At 37.4% G+C, this 20,401-nt stretch overlaps 1 protein-coding gene and 1 pseudogene across 5 annotated transcripts in view; one reads left to right on the top strand and one right to left on the bottom strand.

The window, feature by feature from the left end:
- Positions 1-18,294, top strand: part of ZDHHC15 (zinc finger DHHC-type palmitoyltransferase 15) — a 158,742-nt gene extending 140,448 nt beyond the window's left edge. For 3 of the 5 annotated variants that reach the window (XM_054544748.2, XM_054544747.2, XM_054544744.2), the window contains one exon: positions 13,657-18,294. In XM_054544748.2, the coding sequence (XP_054400723.1) occupies positions 13,657-13,715 (59 nt within the window). In that variant the 3' untranslated portion in view covers positions 13,716-18,294. Of the gene's footprint in view, positions 1-7,086; positions 7,166-8,323; positions 8,735-13,656 lie in introns of those variants that run through there. The other 2 variants (XM_054544745.2, XM_054544746.1) reach the window with 2 other exon arrangements.
- On the bottom strand, positions 1,452-2,016 carry LOC112130858 (large ribosomal subunit protein eL21-like; annotated as a pseudogene).
- Positions 18,295-20,401: the final 2,107 nt, after the last annotated feature.

Here is a 20,401-nt window from a genome sequence, read left to right as displayed (position 1 = left end):
TAATCAGGACTGGGGGGAATTAATCTCCTTCCTGTGAAATGCTGAACACTTGTCCTGAAAAAATACTGACATCAGACTCTAGTATATTCAATGTTTTATATATTATAGCCTATTTCCTCTTTCTTTCTTTATTTGGATAAAACTTTCTTTATATGACACCCATTAATACTACCCACAGTAGAAGAAATTTCTGATTTATTTTCAATCTGGTACTTTCTGCTGCCGTGACAAATAACCTGTTAGAAAGAATAACAGAAAAAATAAACTAATATTTATTGAGAGAATATTAAAGTTATGATATTGGACCCCGAAGGGGTGTTCAGGCAATACAACATATTGTCTCAGCTCAAGGGTCTTTTATTTATTTGGGGAGATAAGATACATAAAGTTCCCTAACAGAACACAATACAAAATACATTATTTGCCAAATGATTAAAACCGTAAAATGTGTGCTATAAGAATTCAAAGGAAAGGTGATTTGCTGTGGGCCAGGGTGGTCAGAAAAGGCTTTACATAGGTAGAATTTGGACCTTGAAGATTAGATAGGATCTAGATTGGTGGCAATGAATGCAGAGGCCAAAGGTAAAAGGAAAGTCACAGGTTGTAATGCACAACACCCCAAGCTAAGTGAGGGGGACATGAAGAAAGTAGCCTGACTCCAGTAGAAATTTTGGGCAGTAAGGGAATAGATGGGAACTCATTAAGAGAACTCATCATCTTTATTTCAGTATTCTCTGCACCTCTTTCAAAACAGAGTTATGTATAAAAAATGATTATTAGATTAATTCAGCAGGTAAATTGGTATCAGTTTGGGTGGGACCTTATAATAAGACTAATAAGTTTATTCTGTGAGTGATGGGGACTACTGAAGGTTTTTGAGCTAGGGCATGATGTGAAGAAAATGTTTCAGGAAGATGAGGAAGTGATTCTCCTATCAAAGCACACTTTCATCTTATGCCAGAGATTGCTGTAATCCCTGGACCTTCTGAGAGGATTGGTGAGAGCCATTCTCCTCATCAGAATTCAGACTCTCCAAGTACATCCTATATACAAGAGCTCTGGTTCAGAGATGAGAGGCCTTTCACATCAAGAATTTTGTTGTTTAGAAGCATCTGTGGGTGACATTCTGTGCAATCACCTCCCAGTCAGAGACAATGATTAACTCTTGCTTGAAGAAAAAATTACTTTATCACTTAGTTCTTCAGACCTAACCAGACCTGTATGATTATTCCTAGGAATTTCAAAACTGCCACAGGACTTAGACAGAGTCACAAGTTAAATTCATGCCTTCTACCTCAAAGAAAGTACTTCTTCAAGGGTACCAAATTGCCCTTATGTATTTCCATGCATATTGGTGATAGACAGTGCCAATGATGGAAGAGTCTTTAATCTTAGTCAATTATTTACCTTTTTTTTTTTTTTTTTTACAGCCCAGAGGTCTTTTATTATTATTTTTTTAACACCTATTATGCCATGAATTCATAGAGAATAGGTTCCAGCAGCTCTGGCTCCTTCCCATTGGTTCTCACAAAGTGTGCTTCTCTGGGTGAAGCAGGCTGGCACTTTAGTTGAACCCACGTACCTTTCTCTTTGGCTTCATTCTTTTTCTGATCATTTTCCTTCATGCGTTTCAGGAAGCTATCTCGGCTCTTAGAGTGCTTAATGTGCTCAATACGCACATTAATTCTCTTGGCAAGAATCTTGCCCTTAACTTGTTTGTTTACAACAATGCCAACAGCATGCTGGGTAACACTGTAGACTCTTCCAGTTTTGCCATGGTAACACTTGTGGGGCATTCCTTTTTGAACAGTACCCATTCCCTTGATGTGTACAATATCACCTTTCTTATAGATTCACATATACATGGCCAAAGGAACAACTCCATGTTTTCTAAAAGGCCTAGAGAACATATATCGGGTGCCTCTCCTCTTTCCCTTTGTGTTCGTCATTTTGGCGAATTACTGGAAGATGGTGGTTCCGGCCGAAAGGGCATTTACCAGCTTTCTATATAGGAATTCAAGATACCTTGGCCTATACTAACATTTTACCAGTGTAGTCTTCACATGAGTTGTATACTTTTGATTACATATTTGGGATGATTAGATAAGTGGATGTTTTCCAAAAGCTTTTTTCTCTTTTATTCCCTCATATGAGGAATGAAGAGGCATTACCATTCTGGGGTAGGATGGCTGTCTGGTTGACCAAGTATATAATAGGAAAAAGGAGAGAGAATAGGGAAAAACTAACATTTCTGGCCGGGTGCAGTGGTTCACGCCTGTAATCCCAACACTTTGGGAGGCCAAGGTGGGCAGATCACGAGGCCAGGAGATCAAGACCATCCTGGTTAACACAGTGAAACCCCATCTCTACTAAAAATACAAAAAAAAAAATTAGCTGGGTGTGGTGGCAGATGTCTGTAGTCCCAGCTAATCGGGAGGCTGAGGCAGGAGAATGGCGTGAACTCGGGAGGCAGAGCTTGCAGTGAGCCGAGATCACACCACTGCATTCCAGCCTGGGTGACAGAGTGGGACTCCATCTCAAAAAAAAAAAAAAACAAAAAACTAACATTTCTGAAATTTGGGGTAGTGAGGGTGATAAAATACATACGTGAAAAGCTGCCTAACAAAACATAATACAGGATATGTTATTGGTCAAATGAATAGAACTATAAAGTTTGTGCTATCAAAATTCAAAGGATACAATGATTTCCTGTGAGTTGGTTTGGTCAGAAAAGGCTTCACAGAGGAGGTAGAATTTGGGCCTTGAAGACTAGATAGGATCTGGATTGTCCGCGAGCAGTGCAGAAGCAGAAGATATAAGGAAAGTCACAGGTTGTAGTGCACAAGACCCCAAGCTAAGTGAAGAGGACATGAAGAAAGTAGCCTGGCTCCAGTAAAGAATTTGGGGGCTATTTGGGAACTCACTGGAGTCAGAGACATCATCATCTTTATTTCAGTATTCTCTGCAACTCTTGGAAAATAAGGTTGCATATAGAAAATGATTGTTAGATTATTTCAAAGTGTGCAACTAACATTTGTTGAACGCCAATTATGTGCCAGGTATAACCACTTTGTGAGTTGTAAACATTAAATAACCCCATTTTATAGATGAGGAAACTTAAGCTCAAAGAAACCCAAAGTCACACAGCTAGCAAGTGACAGATCCTGGCTCAAAAGTCCAAACTCTTTTAACAACTATACCACCCAGTATCTCTCCTTTGTTCCTGTTTACCTTTCAGTTTATAGATCTTTTAAGGACCACTTGAAAGAAAATTATTTTAGTTCCTGTACCTCTTTCACCAGAAAGAGAAAGTGGAAAAATATGGATAGAGCTCTAGCATGGGAAGCATCTCCCACTTCTGCCACTAAGTTCAATGCATGACTTTTGGAAAGCCTCTTCTCTCTGGACCTGTTTAAATTCCATGATCTTTAAGCTATCTTCAGCTATAATATCACATTTTGATACCACCTTACACTGATGGGACAGATGTCAAGCTGACTAACCTCAACCTGATATCTTTCACCAAATGGCTCCAAGCTCAACCTGATATCTTTCACCAAATGGCTCCTTTCCTTTTTCAGAAGGAATGCTATTATAATCTAGAGGCCACTGTAAACCTGCATAATTGATACATCTTCCACATTCTGGAACCAAATTTCTTTCTTCATGTATTCTCTCCATATACACTTACTTGTTCCCTCTTAACACATCTACCCTAACATTTTGGCCACATGCCTATAAACAACCTGTTCATACACTTGTCATTTGCCTTTTTATGAGAGTAGGAATCCTAGGCCTCATTTCTGAAAACATCAAACACAATACACTGGGTTATAGAAGGGTACTCCTTTGGGTAGCGAGGTGTTTTCCAAGTAACTTTTTCCCCGTGTTTCTAGATAAGAATGTATCCATACTCTCAGCTCTTGGAAAACTTACTTCATGCAGTAATATTATGGATGTTCATTTTATTCCTTTACCTTTGTCGTCAAACCCTAAGCTCTAAATTGGTGTGTGTTCCTGAAATAAGGCAAGTCTCTAATCAATTAGTTCAATTCATAAAGCATTTCCTGAAGGTACACATCAAAAGGTCATGTGGAGGGACATAAAGATAAATAAATGGTGGCCTCTGTCCTCAAGGAGTTTGCAATTGCAGGGAAAGACAATCTAACACAAGACATGGTGTGCTCATTGCCATAAAAATGATGCTACTAATTACATACCTAATATAGGCTTAGTTCTGCGTTAAGCAATGTGTGATACATGTGGAAATTGTGTGATTGTTAGTGATGTTTAAACCTGAGTATATCAGTAAAGGGGGGAAGTGGGCTATTCTGGTGAGAGTTTTGAGAATGAGGCAGGACTTAAGCTAGATGTTATTGGAATGAGAAATATAAGGATAGATGCTAGGAAGAAGGAATTCGCATTCCAGGAAAGTGGGCTATGCTGGTGAAAGTTTTGAAGATGAGGCAGGACTTAAGCTAGGTGTTATTAGGATGGGAAACATCAGGATAGATGCTAGAAGAAGGAATTAGCATTCCAGGTCAGAGTTACAACATGAATGTGGTAAGAACACTGAAGCATAGGGTGGACATTGTGGTTGTGGGCTACAGTCTTAGAGAGGTAAGATATGGCCAGATGATAGAGGGTTTTATAGACTTGATACAATAGAAAATAGCTATTAAGTTTATGATCTTGAGTGATATATTGATATAAGGAAAGATTAATTTTAGAAAGATTACTTGGGTGCTAGTGTGCAGGATGGATTGGAATTTGGAGAGACAAGAACTGGAAAGAACAGCAAAAAACTGTGCATGTGTTGCAATGGATTCATAAGTGGTAGTAACACTATAAATTGAGAGGAATGATCAAAGCCGAGAGACATTTTAAGTATCTGGAAATAGTCCCACTAACTAGAGAGATCTGGGAGTCATTTGTATAGAGATGGCAGTTAAATCCATGGAGGTAAAGAGGAATCAACAAGGAGAGAATAAAACTAGGGAAAGAAGATAAAATGTAAAACTAGTAATCACCTAAGCAGTGTTGACATGCATCCACATGGACAAGGAAATAAATGGGGAAGAGAAAGCCAGAGGGTCAAGAATAGAACATTACACAATGCTCATAGTTTGGGGTAGAGTATCCCAAAAATACTATGAATGAAAGAGTATTGCCCCTATTTTACAGATGAAAAAGCTGAGGCTGGGGAGGTAATGCGATGTATATAAAGTCATAAAGCAGTGGTGACTCAACCTGTTTTCCCAGACTCCATTGTGTCATTTGCTCTGCTCTTCCCAATCTCTGAGAACCAATGGCTAGAAAGAAGTGCACATATACTGCCAAAGTCACTTCACATAGCATCAAGGGTTTATGTGAGAACCTAGAGTTTTAAAGTAAAGGAGATCTAGGAAAAGACAGGAAGAGAGACAGAGCTTAACCAGCACACACTAAGACTAAAATAACATCATTCTTGGTTCAAGTAGACATATATTGAGTAAGTGAAATCACTACTACATAGGCAGCAAGGGCAGGTGTAGTTGGGGGAAGCAGTATAGGTGCAGATGGTAGGAGGTGAAGGTGAATTGACTCCCTAAATTATGTGTTTGTCTTCTATTACCCAGAGCCTGATTTTTTTTAGGTATCTTCCTTTTTTAATTTAGTCCTCACCCGGTGAGCTACCTTTGCAGCCTTAGCTTAATCTTATCCCAGAGTGAAACCAAAGTTGATAATTGGGTTTTCAGCTCAAGCCTCAGTGTCTACAAGAGCAGGATTTTAATTCAAATAATTGCTTGGAGGAAAACTTTTCTGTGCCAAATAAGAGTGTACATTGCAGTAGGAAAAGGTAAAATCATCCTAAAAGCAGAATCCAAACAGCCAACTTTTGGAAAGGTTCATCACCAAACCACACCTAAAAATTCTGAAATAGCCAACCATCAGCAAGGAGTGAACATTGAAAGAATTAGCATCACTTCTTTGGAACAGCAAGGCAAGGAAATTTATTGCACTTTCAGAATTGTCTTTCACTATTTTTCAGTTGCCTTCTTAGTAGAAATGTTGGGTAGGTGAGATGAGATATATGCTTAAGCACTTGCAACCTCTTTTTCTCTGTATTTGATAAACATAAAGTTATTTTCTGTATATCTTTCACTGAAGACCTAGGCCAATACATTTGCTTTCTGCCCAAACTTAAAGGGAAGAATACCCTAAGGCTAGGATTCCAGACAAGACAGAATGTTGGGCCTACCATGGGGTCATGATTCCAAAGAGACATTCTCAGAGCCACTTTTATTTTTCCAGTTTTCCTGGAAGAAAGTAACCTGGTGTCTGGAATCTGCCTGTTTAACTCAGTGGCATGAGAGCTTGCAGCCTTCTGTGACAAGGATAACTCACACTGACTGGCTGGCCTCTGTCTTTGGGAATCTAGATTTCATACTTAAGAAAGCACTCTGAATGGCACATAAAAGACACTGTACTGTGCAGAAACTGTAGGGGATGGCTACTGTCAACTTTTTCATCTCAAAATGCCAAGTATATTATTATGCTGTGAGTATGAGAAAAGTGATTACCTGTACATTCAGCAAGCTGATTCAGAGTGTGCTCTCCCAAAAGGCTGGAGGTCAGAAACAAAAACATTTGTACCATAAATGTTGTTGCTTGTTAATCCCAAAGCCTCTTATTTTCTAGATACCTCATTCCTTTTTTAGAAACACACCATCACCTAAAGTACTGTAATAGCTATCTCAATTATGTCTGGTGGAATAACAGCAAAACAGGGTAGCAAGATACAAAACATTCCATTAAAGTCAGATTATGTTGAGCTGTCATCATAGCTATTTAAGTCAAATACCAGCCATTATTATAGATCAGATAATGCTGATAAATAATCTTAGTTCATAGTATAGCAGGCTGACTATTCTTAAAATGTGAATGTCTGGTTACAAATGCTTCTGTGTTACACATCAGTCTTTAGAGGTTTGCAGGTATCTGTTGCCTGCAGAGATTGAACAAGAAGGAAAACTGCCAGTGAATGAATACCCACCCATATAAGGCATGGGGGCATTTGATCATCTTCACGTTTCAACCTTGCAGATTATCCAGAAGGCTCATCATCTCTTGCTGTGGAAACGGAAACATAGCAGTTTTCACATTTCCTGCATCTCTCAGACAGGTCAGTATTCTGAGGGAGACACATACAGTGGCACCTGGACTGCTAAGAAGAAGGCTTGGGAGAAGAACTAGAAAATAAATAAGTTCTTATCCTGGGTGAAAAAGATTTTAAATTCTTCACTCTTGTAATGCATGCATAAGCAGAAGTTCTATACATAATTTCCCTTGGCAGTGTAGTGAAAAAAAAAGACGCCCTTATTCCCTGCAAACTCACACTTATGTCACTTGTGCTGAAAAAAACTCCGGGGATCCAGACACCCAAACATTCCATTAAGGTTATTTACTCTCATACTGTGAATTATAAGCCTCCTCCTGTTTCATTCCAGGTCTCTGAAATGGTACAGATTACAAATAGCTTTCTTTTGCCTGACTCCATTATGTCAGTTAATAACCTACTCTTACCCACTAAGGGCAAAAAAGCATCCTTCCTACACTGTAACCCTCCTAAAATGCTATGAGTTTGTTAAGTAGTGGCAGACAACTTTACACATGGGATTCTCTTTGGCCTGGTGAAAAGCTCAACGACTTTCTTTTTGCAACACTCACGGGTATAAACCCAGTGTAATTAAATATTAAAAGAATGTTAGTAATAGAAATACCATGGAGCTTATAGCTCTGATCTGATGAAACTTCTAATCCTAGTCTCATGAAAAAAGCTAGCAATTATTCAGAAGCTTATCAGTCTGTTTGTGGGTTCCCAGGTCTTCAGTTCTTTCCCTTACAGAAATTCTGCTGTGTACAAGTGTACATATTGTATAAAACTTTGTATATGCCAGCCACTTTGGTGTGTACTTGATATATATGATCTTATTTAATCCTCACATCAACTGTTCCCATTTTACTTATAAGAAAACTGATATGCAGAGAGGTTAAATCACTTATCCAAGGCTGCATATGTAGTAAGTGGCCAACCTAGGGTTGTAACTCAGGTCTATCTGACCTCAAAGCATGCTATTTCCACCATGGCACTACATTTCAAAATCTGAGTTATTTGTGATGTGTCTTTATTTATTATCAAAGATTTAAAAAGGAGAGAACTAAGTCTGTTTCCTTATCCAAAGCCCTGATGAAATGTTTGATATTTAGGTAAGACAACTTATATGATAGTAGTATCTAGATTTGGGTTATCTGTGGTGCTAATCTGTCTATTTTATTTTAGTATTTTCCTAGGGGAAACACTACTACTTTGGCATGGTAACAGATGTTAAAGGGAAGAAAAATTATCTGGTAAATAAATTTATAAAACCCTATATAAGCAAAATTAAGAAAGTTGGCTTTAGTGTAGGAATTCTCAGGGGTTTTACTACACTATTGAGTTTTGTGGCTCACCAAAAGGAGGTTGTAGTGGTCCCTTAAATTTTATTTAACTGTTGGATCCTTTCTTTTTTGTGCCTATCATGGAACCTAGTATTTCGTGCAGTACTTATCAGGACCTTTAATATGCTAAGGAACTTTGAAATGCATTTTTTATATGCTTCCCTAGATAAGCAAAATTGCCTTCAAGCAATGCCTTATGCCTTTTACAGGGCACTCTGTCCAAATATATTAATAAAGTGATTCATTTTGTGGAAATAACAAACTCTATATATATATATATATATATTTTTTTTTTTTTTTTTTTTTTTTTTTTTTTTGAGATGCAGTCTCACTCTGTCGCCCAGGTTGGAGTGCAGTGGAGTGATCTCGGCTCACTGCAACCTCCACCTCCCAGGTTCAAGTGATTCTTCTGCCTCAGAACCCAAGTAGCTGGGATTACAGGTGTGTGCCACCACGCCCGGCTACTTTTTGTATTTTTGGTAGAGATGGGGTTTCTCCCTGTTGGCCAGGCTGTTGTCTAACTCCTGACCTCAAGTGATCTGCCCACCTCGGCCTCCCAAAGTGTTGGGATTAGCCACCATGCTGGGCCTCATATTCTGATAATAATAGAAAAGTACTTGGGAACACAGGAGGGAAGAGTGAGAGAAACCTTTTAAAACTTATTAAGATATGAAGAATTTTTTAAACTGTATGTAGATAATTACTACAGTGATATTTGTAAAAACCTCCAAACTGAAAACAACCTGAATGTCTATCAGTAGAAGAATGCATTAATACATTATATATGTCCAAGTAATTAGATATTTAATATATATTTCCCTTCATTTTCTTTTGAAGTTTTTTAAATAAAAAAGGATGAAAGAAAACATGAATCCCATGTGTTTAAAATGTAGAATCAATGCTAATTTTTTCATTTTGCCTCTAAATTTTGTATATAAAAAATTATTGCCATAATTTTTACCCCAAAAATGTACTTATTCTAGATTATATTTTCTTCAAAATGAAAAGACAAACTTGAAAAATATTTGCAAACTATACAACACACAAAATTTAATATGCTTAATTTACAAAGCTCTTGCAAATCAGTAAACAAAAGAAAAACACAACAGTTAGAAAATGGGCAAAGCAACAAAAGCAAGCAATGAGGAAAGAACTCTCTATTCAATTAATGGTGCTGGGATAACTGGCTAGCCATATGCAGAAGACTGAAACTGGACCCTTACTTTTCTCCATATGCAAACATTAACTCAAGATGGATTAAAGACTTAAATGTAAGACTTCAAACTATAAAAATCCTAGAAGCAACCCTAGGAAATACCCTTCTCAACATTGGCCTTGGCAAAGAATTTTTGGCCAAGTCCCCAAAAGCAATTGCAACAGAAACAAAAATTGACAAGTGGGATCTAATTAAACTAAAGAGCTTCTGCACAGCAAAAGAAATTATCAGTAGCAAAAACAATCTACAGAACGGAAGAAAATATTTGCAAACAATGCATCTGACAAAAGTTTAATATCCAGAATCTATAGGGAACTTAACAAGCAAAAAAAAAAAAAAAAAAAAACAAATAACCCCATTAAAAATGGGCAAAGGACATGATGAACAGACGTTTCTCAAATGAAGACATACAAGCAGCCAACAAACATATGAAAAAAATGCTCATCATCACTAATCATCAGAGAAATGCAAATCCAAACCACAATGAGGTACTATCTCACACCAGTCAGAATGGCTATTATTAAAAAGTCAAAAAATAACAGATGCTAGTGAAGCTCCAGAGAAAAGGGTATGCTTATACACTGTTGATGGGAATGTAAATTAGTCCAGCCACTGTGGAAAGCAGTTTCAAGAGTTCTCAAAAATACTTAAAACAGAACTGCCATGCCACCCAGCAATCCCATTACTGGGTATATACCCAAGGAAAATAAATCCTTCTAACAAAAAGACTTATGTACATATATGTTCATCACAGCACTATTCACAGCAGCAAAAACATGCAATCAACCTAGGTGTCCATCAACAGACGACTAGACAAAGAAAATGTGGTACATATATATGATGGATACTACACAGCCATAAAAAATAATGAAATCTTATCCTTTTCCGCAACATGGATGCAGCTGGAGGCCATAATCCTAAGAAAATTAACACAGAGGCCGGGCGCGGTAGCTCACGCCTGTAATCCCAGCACTTTGGGAGACCGAGGCGGGCGGATCACGAGGTCAGGAGATCGAGACCATCTTAGCTAATACTGTGAAACCCCGTCTCTACTAAAAATACAAAAAATTAGCCGGGCGCGGTGGCGGGCGCCTGTAGTCCCAGCTACTCGGGAGGCTGAGGCAGGAGAATGGCGTGAACCCGGGAGGCGGAGCTTGCAGTGAGCGGAGAGAGCGCCACTGCAGTCCGGCCTGGGCGACAGAGCGAGACTCCGTCTCAAAAAAAAAAAAAAAAAAAAAATTAACACAGAAACAGGAAACCAAATAATGCATGTTCTCACTCATAAATGGGAGCTAAACATTGAGTACACATGAAAACAAAGATGGCAACAATAGACACTGCGGACTACTAGTTGGGGAGGGACAGAAGGGGGTGGGTTGAAAAACTACCCATTGGGTACTATGCTCACTACCTAGGTGATGGGATCTATACCCCAAACCTCAGCATCACACAATATACCCATCTAATGACCTGCACATGTACCCCAAATCTAAAATAAAAGATGAAATTATTTTAAAATTTTGTAAAAAGAAAATGGGCAAAGGATGCAATCAACAAAATAGAAATTAAAATGAAAAACGTTAAACTTGTTCAACTTCACTGTAAAGAAATGCAGATTAAAATAACCTGAAATACTAATTTTTATCTATTAAGTCAGCCAATTTTTACAAATTACAGTACCTATTGTAGGCAAGGACATGCTGAAACAGATGTTCTTATACAATGCTGATGTAAGTTTAAATTCATAGATCATTTTTTGAGTGCAACTTGGAAACGTATAAAAACATTAAAATCTCATACTTTTTTAATTCAAAGAAACTCGTACTTTAATTTTATTGTTCTGCATTTTTGTGCCTTTATACTACAAAAAAACTATATACTTTTATAATATGTAATCTGGTGAGTTTTGAAATACGTTTACATCTGTGAAACCATCGCTACAATCAAAATAATGAATATATCCATCTCTCCCAAAAGTTTTCTTCTGAGCTTTTATAAATAACCCCTGTGCCATCACCAGGCAATCACTGATTTATTTCGTTACTATCAGTTCTCATTTTCTAGAATTTTAAACAAGTAGATCTGTACAAATGTATTTTTTTGTTTTGTCTGGCTTCTTCCACTCAGCATAATTGAGATTCACCTTTGTTGCTGTGTGTAAGAATAATTCATTTCTTTTTATTGATGAGTAGTATTCCACTGGATATACACACACACACACACACACACACACACACACACACAAATTTATTTTTCCATCTATTAATGGATATCAGAAGTGTTTCTAGTTTTTTGCTCATACACATAAAGCTGCTATAAACATTTGTGACCAAGACTTTGTGTGAACCTGTGCTTGGGTAAATACCAAGGAGTAGGATGGCTAAGTCATACGGTAGGCATAGAATTTTTTTTTTTTTTTTTTAATGAACCATTTTTCTATCCTGTCCCTGTGTGTGGTAGATGCTCACTCTCTCATTCTTTCTAGATAGCTTTATCAGATTAAGGAAGTTCCCTTTTGTTAAATTATACTTTAACTTCTGGGATACATGTGCAGAACGTGCAGGTTTGATACATAGGTATACATGTGCCATGGTGGTTTGCTGCACCCATCAACCCGTGGTATATCTACATTAGGTATTTCTCCTAATGCCATCCCAAACCTAGCCCCCCAGCCCCTGACAGGCCCTGGTGTGTGATGTTCCCCTCCCTGTGTCCATGTGTTCTCATTGTTCAACTCCCACTTATGAGTGAGAACATGTGGTGTTTGGTTTTCTGTTCCTGTGTTAGTTTGCTGAGAATGATGGTTTCCAGCTTCATCCATGTCCACTTATCTGTGGGAGCTAAAAATTAAAACAATTGAACGCATGGAATTAGAGAGTAGAATGATGATTACCAGAAGCTGGGAAGGGTAGTGGAGGGGTGAGTGCTGGAGGGGAATTGAGGATTGTTAATGGCTACAAAAAAAAAAAAAAAAAAAAAAAACAAAGAATGAATAAGACCTAGTATTTGCTAGGGCAATAGGGTAACTATAGTCAAAAATAATTTAATTGTACATTTTAAAATAACTATAAAAGTATAACTGGATTGTTGGTAACACAAAGGATAAATGCTTGAGGTGATGGATACCTCATTTACCAAAATGTGATGATTATGCATTGCATGCATGTATCAAAATACCTCATGTAATACATAAATATATATATACCTACTATGTACCCATAAAAATTAAAAATAAAAATAAATTTAATAAGATGTTATCCAATTTCCCATCATTATAAGGTTGTGAATAATATCACTAAACATAAATCTTTCTCCTCATTTATAATCATTTCCATAGGATAGAATCCGGGAAGCAAAATTACTGGTGTGAATTTTTTAAAGGGTCAATGGATAAGGCCAAATCATTTTCCGGAAAGCTTACACAAATAGCTACTTGACGGCCTACTATATGCCAGATATTGTTTCAGGCAGATTATATTATACCAGTTTTACAGATGAGCAAACTAAGATCCACTGACATTATTTTTCTAGAGTTATGGAGATAAGAGGCAAAGCTAGAATTCAGATTCATAATTGCCCAATTTCAAAGCTCTTGTTATTTCCATGTGTATTTCAAAAATAGTATTTTTGAAGTATCAAATTATATATTTACTAAAGAAAATGTGGAAAATGCAAGTAGAAGGTAGAGAAATGAAAACAAATTACCCATGAATCCACCACTTTCATTAGTTCAGTGTATTTCCTCAGTCTCTTATTCCAAATATAATTTTGGGGGTTAAAAATATAGCATTGTATATGTAATTTTATATCCTACCTTTTTCACTTAACATTTTTCAGTGCTGATCTATACTCTTCATAAATGTAATTTTAATGGTTGCATATTATTGTCAAGTGGGTGTTATCACATGAATATTTACAGTTGTTCAGCTCATCTGTGAATTTCTTCTCTTCATTCCCAGGACTCACCATCTCTGCCTCCCATGAGGCTTACAGAGTTCAATGTTGGAAATCATTGTAATCTTCAAAATAAGTCACCGTGTTGGATTGAAAGCTTCAAAATTTGAAAGAATTCCATCAAATACTTGCTGTGTAAATGTTTCTGGACTTTATGTTATTTAATTTACTGACTGAAATCCAATTTGGAATTTGGTAGCAGTTAATTCAAGCCAATTTTTTTTGTTTCTTCATTTCCCCTCCCCAAATCCATGAAAGCCTAAATGTAAAATATATCTTTTCATTCATCTTATCAGGTAAAACGAAATTCAGAAAATTTCCTTAGAGTCTTTAATTCCCCCACAAAGATTATTAATCACATATATAGGGCCTTTTTGGTGTTGAAGGTAATCAAACTACATTTGCTGCTTGTGTGCATGTGCATTTGTGAACATGTACAGCTTATCTATACAAAATTCTGCTATAGTGTGAAAATCAAGGCTAAAAACCTGAAGCCTTTGTTTAATTATGCTTTTCCTCTAAATAGCAACTTAAATATTTGCTAGACTTTGAACCATAGCTATATCAAGTATCAAAAATTTGGGAGGGTGAATCAGTACACTGTGACCAAGGTCCTCAAATTGGAACTTGAACAACAATGTAAAACCTGTTCTGTCACAAATGTTCCTGAAAGCACCACAGCTACTCAAGAAGATCAAATTCAGGACATAAACTTTATTAAACATAATAACCAGTGTTTTTTAAAGACTTTTTTGTCAGGGTGCAGTAAAATTCTCCAATTACTTTTATTCATTTATCTGCTACCTAGTTTTATTTTAGCCTTTATGAGTTATTTTATGATGAAAGAAAATCTATAAGCCTAAGTTATGGCCCATAGGTTTTGTTAAGGGTTTTCAGAGTGATTTTCAGGTTTAATTTCACTGCCTTTCATAAGGGTAAAGTTTCACAGCTGACATTAGCCTGAGGACTAGCACTAAAGAGCTGTGTTTTCATAGCAGGGGCTATTGTACAGACAGTGATAACCAAATAGTAATATGCCAATTCTTTCTTCTTTTTTTAGCTTCAGTAGTAGCTAAGCCGTCAATACAGTTTGCATCAATTTCCCTATTTATTTATAATCAGCCTTTCTTTTAGTCCTAGTGCCTGAATCAATGAGTGAGAATATTAGTACTGCTTCTTTACAATAATAATATCTTAAGAGTATTGATGTCTTTCATTTTTTCATCCAGCATTCTAGTGCCCAGCTGCTGAAAATAAAAGCTCCAACTCTTTTAGAGATCAGTGGAATTTAGAAGCATCTTACAGGTATCAAGGAATTGGGCTTCTAGAGGGATGGTTTGGCTTACTAATTTATCTTCCCTGAAATATGTTTGAGTAAAAAAGAGTTGCCTGCCACAATTTAGTGTTGGGGTTCCAGTGGAGCTGAGACAGTGAACAATCCAGCTACTTAAAGCAACAACAAAACCTGTTCATCTGGACCCCTAGGTAATTTTGACCAAGGTGAGACTTTTGGCATAAATTAAATGGATTGTGGTCAGCATTAATTTGAGAGAATACTAGACATGACTACACTTATTAGGGCTAGTGACTTTCTCAAACTCAGAAGCTAAAAAGCAGCCTAGATGACTATGCACACACTGGGTTTCATGATGAAATCTTATATATTCAGATGGAAAAAAATTTCCCCTTACACTCTTTCTCAAAATAATACTCTCTTGTTTGGGTTTTTCTTGAAAGCTTATTTGGCCATTCCCATGGTTTTATGACAGACAAGCCTTGTCTTCTATTCATATAGATATGCACCTTTTTCCACATGTATGGCCTTTACTTACTACACAGCAAGTAGGCCTCAAAGTAATCTTCCTCTTTCCCATCAATCATCTTCTGCCAAGCATTCAGGCAGAGCAGCTGTTAACTATGATTCAAAGTCAGAAAAACAACAAGAACTTCTTTGATGCATAGGGTGTATCAGCACCCAGCTCCCACAGAAGTCAAGTCACAAAATATAGTGTCAGTTAACTATAAGGAAGTTCCGGAGAGGTAAAGCTCAGGAAAGCTATAATGCAAAGCTAATTGTTTAATGTCTTACAGATTTACACTGTCTTTAAAAGGCCAAATAAGGCTGGGTGCAGTGGCTCACACCTGTAATCCCAACACTTTGGGAGCCCAAGGTGGCCGGATCACCTGAGGTCGGGAGTTAAAGACCAGCCTGACCAACATGGAGAAACCCCGTTTCTACTAAAAATACAAAAATTAGCCAAGAGTGGTGGTGCATGACTGTAATCCCAGCTACTCAGGAGGCTGAGGCAGGAGAATCGCTTGAATCTGGGAGGTGGAGGTTGTGGTGAGCTGAGATCGTGCCATTGCACTCCAGCCTGGGCAATAAGAGTGAAACTCTGTCTCAAACAAAACAAACAAACAAACAAAAAAAAAAGCCAAATAAATCAGGGTTTTACCAGGGGGCTCAGAGATAAAAAGAAACCCTATTCCTATCTTAGCATTTTGGTCTCATTGGTTTATAGACTCTGATAATATCTCTATCCATGGATCATTTGAGTATTGACTAATGTACATAGGTACCCAACTGGTTGATTATTAATCAAGAATACAGAGTTTTGTTTAATAATTAGTACACCCTGATCTGGCTTCTTTGCTTGGTTTTCTTTGGATCCCTGTCCAATAACCTCTGTGGAATCTCATTCCCTAATCGTTGATGCTCATTTTCTCCATTTGCAAAATGAAGATACTCATTGTTAGGATCCTACTGCTGAAGGGTGCTATGTAACTTTCTAGTGCTCTTATATGTCTTTAATTATAGGACTGGAATGAAAAGTTTAACCATACAGTATTTCTAAGCAAAATAATGTACTCCATTCTTTTGTCCATGCTCTCATTGCTGATTTGTTCTTGCAGGACTTAGAGCACTTTGTTAATGTTCTTCCATTCACTCCAACAGTGTCCTCAGAAAGAGACAGAATAAAAAAAATTGTTCCCCATGGTACAGCTAGAAAAATTAAGGGGAAAAGAGATTAAGTGGTCCCCAATGGAACACAGCTGTCTTATGCAGGGCTCATAGTTACCATGTTCAGCACACTGTTAAAGTAACTTGGCTTCCCAGGACTGGAATTATCATGGAGCAGTTAGAATTTTGAGAGTAATTACAACAGGATCACATTCTGAAAGAGTCACGTTTTGTCAAAAATCTGAAAAGTATGCAATTTGTACAACTCTTACTTTCTATGTGATAATGCAATATGTGCCTCTTTCCCCTACTAGCGCCATGTGACACATATTTTTCACACTATGTGGCATTAACCAGTGCCATTACCTCCTGTGGCACCATAGAGCCCAATCTCAGGGCAGACATTGCCAAGGTAAATAATGCACTCCATGTTTATGCCAAATTGCACAAAGTATAGACATTGAGGTTAATGGAGATTTAAGCACAATCCTAGCAAGTAAGTTTTAAGAATATTGAATATTATACATTATTGTAACATGAACCTAAAATTTAACAGGGCCTAAATTCATAGGAATGTAACAGTCATTGAAAGCTTATTCTTTTCACCTCTCATCACACATATCTACATAGATGTATGCACATGTACACACACACACACACACATTTTCTCCAAAGCAGGCTGCCTGTTCAGCAGGAGCAAATACTTTAATTTAGAAGAATGATTATCTGTTTTCTCCTTTTAGAAAAAGAGTCTAAGAATCACAGCATGTGAAGAACATTCAATTTATACATTCCAGAATCTCTGCTCTCAGAGTAGCTAAGAGATTCGGTACAGAAGACGTTCTATGGAGAAGCACAGGGGGCATCTAATGAGATTGTCAGGCCCTTGGACAAGATCCATATTCTTAGAAAATTAATGAGTTCCATCTCATTAGGAATTGGTTGATGAGGTATGGTACATCTGCATTTCTTTAACCATAGCTGTAATGTACCATATTAAATTGTAGCCTTTTGCATGCGGGTATTATATAATATAATAATTAATGGGTGGCTCCTAGTAGCATGCAACCCATGACTGTTTACTTCCCTAAAAGGGCTAGGTCTGTGTCCTGCACAGTGTTCAAAACCATTAAATGTGTTCTTTGTAGCAGGATGGTACACAGCCATCAGCAGAATGAGTTAAAACCAACAATGAATTCAATATATCAGGAAATAGATTGTTAGTAGGGAATGGCATTAAAGGAAAAAAAATTAAGTAAGATGCATTCAAGGAATAATTACTTTCACTCTGCTGGCTTAATCAGTGAAGGAACACAGAAGGAAATCTGGCAGTGGGTCTTGGTAATATATGAACTATATTAGAGTGCCAGAAAAGGAGACCTCAGTAGTTAAGCGCAAGTTGCCAATCTGCTACAATTATTTTTCCCACCAATCTGCTCAAAATGATTGTATATAGTATTCTTAAAACCATGTTTCTTGGTGCAGAAATATTGACAAATGCTGGCCAGCTTTATCTTCCTATATCCTTCATTAAAAGTATATGCATATAATTGTTGTTTTTTTTTCCTAAATTGTGGCTTTGTTAAACAATGTTGACAAACCCTAAAGTTTCAGACTACTCTAAGGAAGTTTCTATACATCTAATTTCATAGGGGTATAGTGACGTTTATTCAGTCAGGTTGATTGGTATGTGTGGTATGTAGACTCCTCTGTAACATCTCACCTTCTGAACAGCTCCTTCCATGCGTTCAGTATTTCTGTCTTATGTTACTACATGAATATGAATTGGGAAATTAGCCACAATGGCTTTTAGATAGAAAGCTGACCAGTCTAGTGACACTTAATCACGTTCAGTCTCTACTCAGCCTCACACATCTTTTGCCTTTCACTCTGCCACTGTGATGAAAGGAAAAAGAAAGAACTTTTCTTATGTGCCTAAGGGTGAAGTGAACTCTGGTTTGCTTTTTCTTACACTGAAGGCTATGTGTACTATTCTCCAGATGCATGTCACCTGAAAAAAGATACATAGAGGGGAACAACAGACACTGGGACCTATCAGAGGGTGAAGGGTGGGAAGAGGGAGAGGACCAGAAAAAATAACTAATGGGTACTAGGCTTAATACCTGGGTGATGAAATAATCTGTACAATGAACTCCCATGACACAAGTTTACCTATATAACAAACCTGCACATGTACCTCTGAACTTAAAATAAAAGTCACAATAAGTATAAACAAAACACACTAAAAAAGAAACACAGTAGCCCACTTACTCCTAAATCATACATTACCCTCAGAGAAATATTTGAGGAGACCCTTATTGAGGTAAGCCCCAAATAAGGTTTCCCTCAATTGATGCACCATTTGCAGGAATAGTCCTTTTTCAGACAGAATGAAGAAAGCCCCCAATTAGCCAACCAGGAAGGCAGAAGTCATTCAAAATGCAGAGCACTGAAAACTGAAGTTTGGAACAGTCATTGCTGACTTTCTGACCAATTAATAATGGAGAACTTGAATCACTTAAAAGAAGCCCAACCCATAGAGGTCAGGCTTAACACAAAACCAGAAAAAAATCTTTTATTCCAGCCAAGCTTATTTTTTTTAAAAAGTACTTACTTTGTCCTAGGTAAAGACCTCAAATATCTCTGTAGAAAATCCCATGTCATTTATTCTAGTGAATCAGTTACAAACAGCTCATATTACAAAGTGTTACTGGAAAGGGGTCTGGACCCAGACCCCAAAAGAGGGTTTTGGATCTCATACAAGAAAGAATTTGAGGTGAATCCATAAAATGAAAGCAAGTTTATCAGAGAAGTAAAGAAACAGAAGAATGACTCCTCCATATGCAGAGGAGCCCAGAGGGCTGCTGGCTGGCCACTTTTATGGTCATTTCCTGATTATATGCTAAATGAGGGGTGGATTATCCATGAGTTTTCCAGAAAAGGGGTGGGCAATTCCAGGAACTGAGGATTCCTCCCATTTTTAGGCCATATAGTGTAACTTCCTGATATTGCCATGGCATTTGTAAACTGTAGTGGTGCTGGTGAGAGTGTCTTTTAGAGTGCTAAGGCATTATAATTAGCATATAGTGAGCAGTGAGGATAATCAAGTCATTTCCATTACCATCTTGGTTTCGGTGGGATTTGCCTGGCTTCCTTACCACATGCTATTTTATCAGCAAGGTCTTTGTGACCTATATCTTGTGCTGACCTCCTACTCATCCTGTGACTTAGAATTCCTAACCACCTGGGAATGCAGCCCAGTAGGTCTCAGGACTCATTTTACCCAGCCCCTATTCAAGATGGAGTCACTCTGATTCAAATGCCTCTGACATATCTTTCCCCTCCTTTTTATAAGAGAACATTTAATCCTAAGGTTTGTAGAGGGACAAAGATCCATCTTCTATAACTTTTTCAGGCTGAATAAGGGTGATGATAGTCCTGCCTAATTATTAGGGTCTCCTGTAGTTGGAGTAGAGAGGAGCTTAGTCAGAAAGTGTCAGTATGGTAAGGGCCATTTATAACTCTGACACAAGGTGATATCTGGAATATTAAAAAGTGTTCCATTTAAAGAAAACATTTAGTAAGCTTATCCTGTATTCCTACAAAAGGGTACAACAGCAATATATTCCACAACAATAAAGCAAAATAAGTAATACTATCCCAAGTAAACTAAATAAGAAGGTTTTCCATGAACTGGGCAACTGTTGGAACCAAGCTGATATGGGGTTGCCAACTGATTCCAATGTGCCGAGAATTAGAATATAGATCCAGATTTTTGACTACCCATC

Source organism: Pongo abelii, chromosome X (assembly GCF_028885655.2).
Source record: "Pongo abelii isolate AG06213 chromosome X, NHGRI_mPonAbe1-v2.0_pri, whole genome shotgun sequence".
In the NCBI taxonomy this organism is placed as follows: domain Eukaryota; kingdom Metazoa; phylum Chordata; class Mammalia; order Primates; family Hominidae; genus Pongo; species Pongo abelii.
The sequence above is the reverse complement of the archived record's forward strand: the minus strand, read 5'-3'. Positions and strand labels throughout refer to the sequence as shown.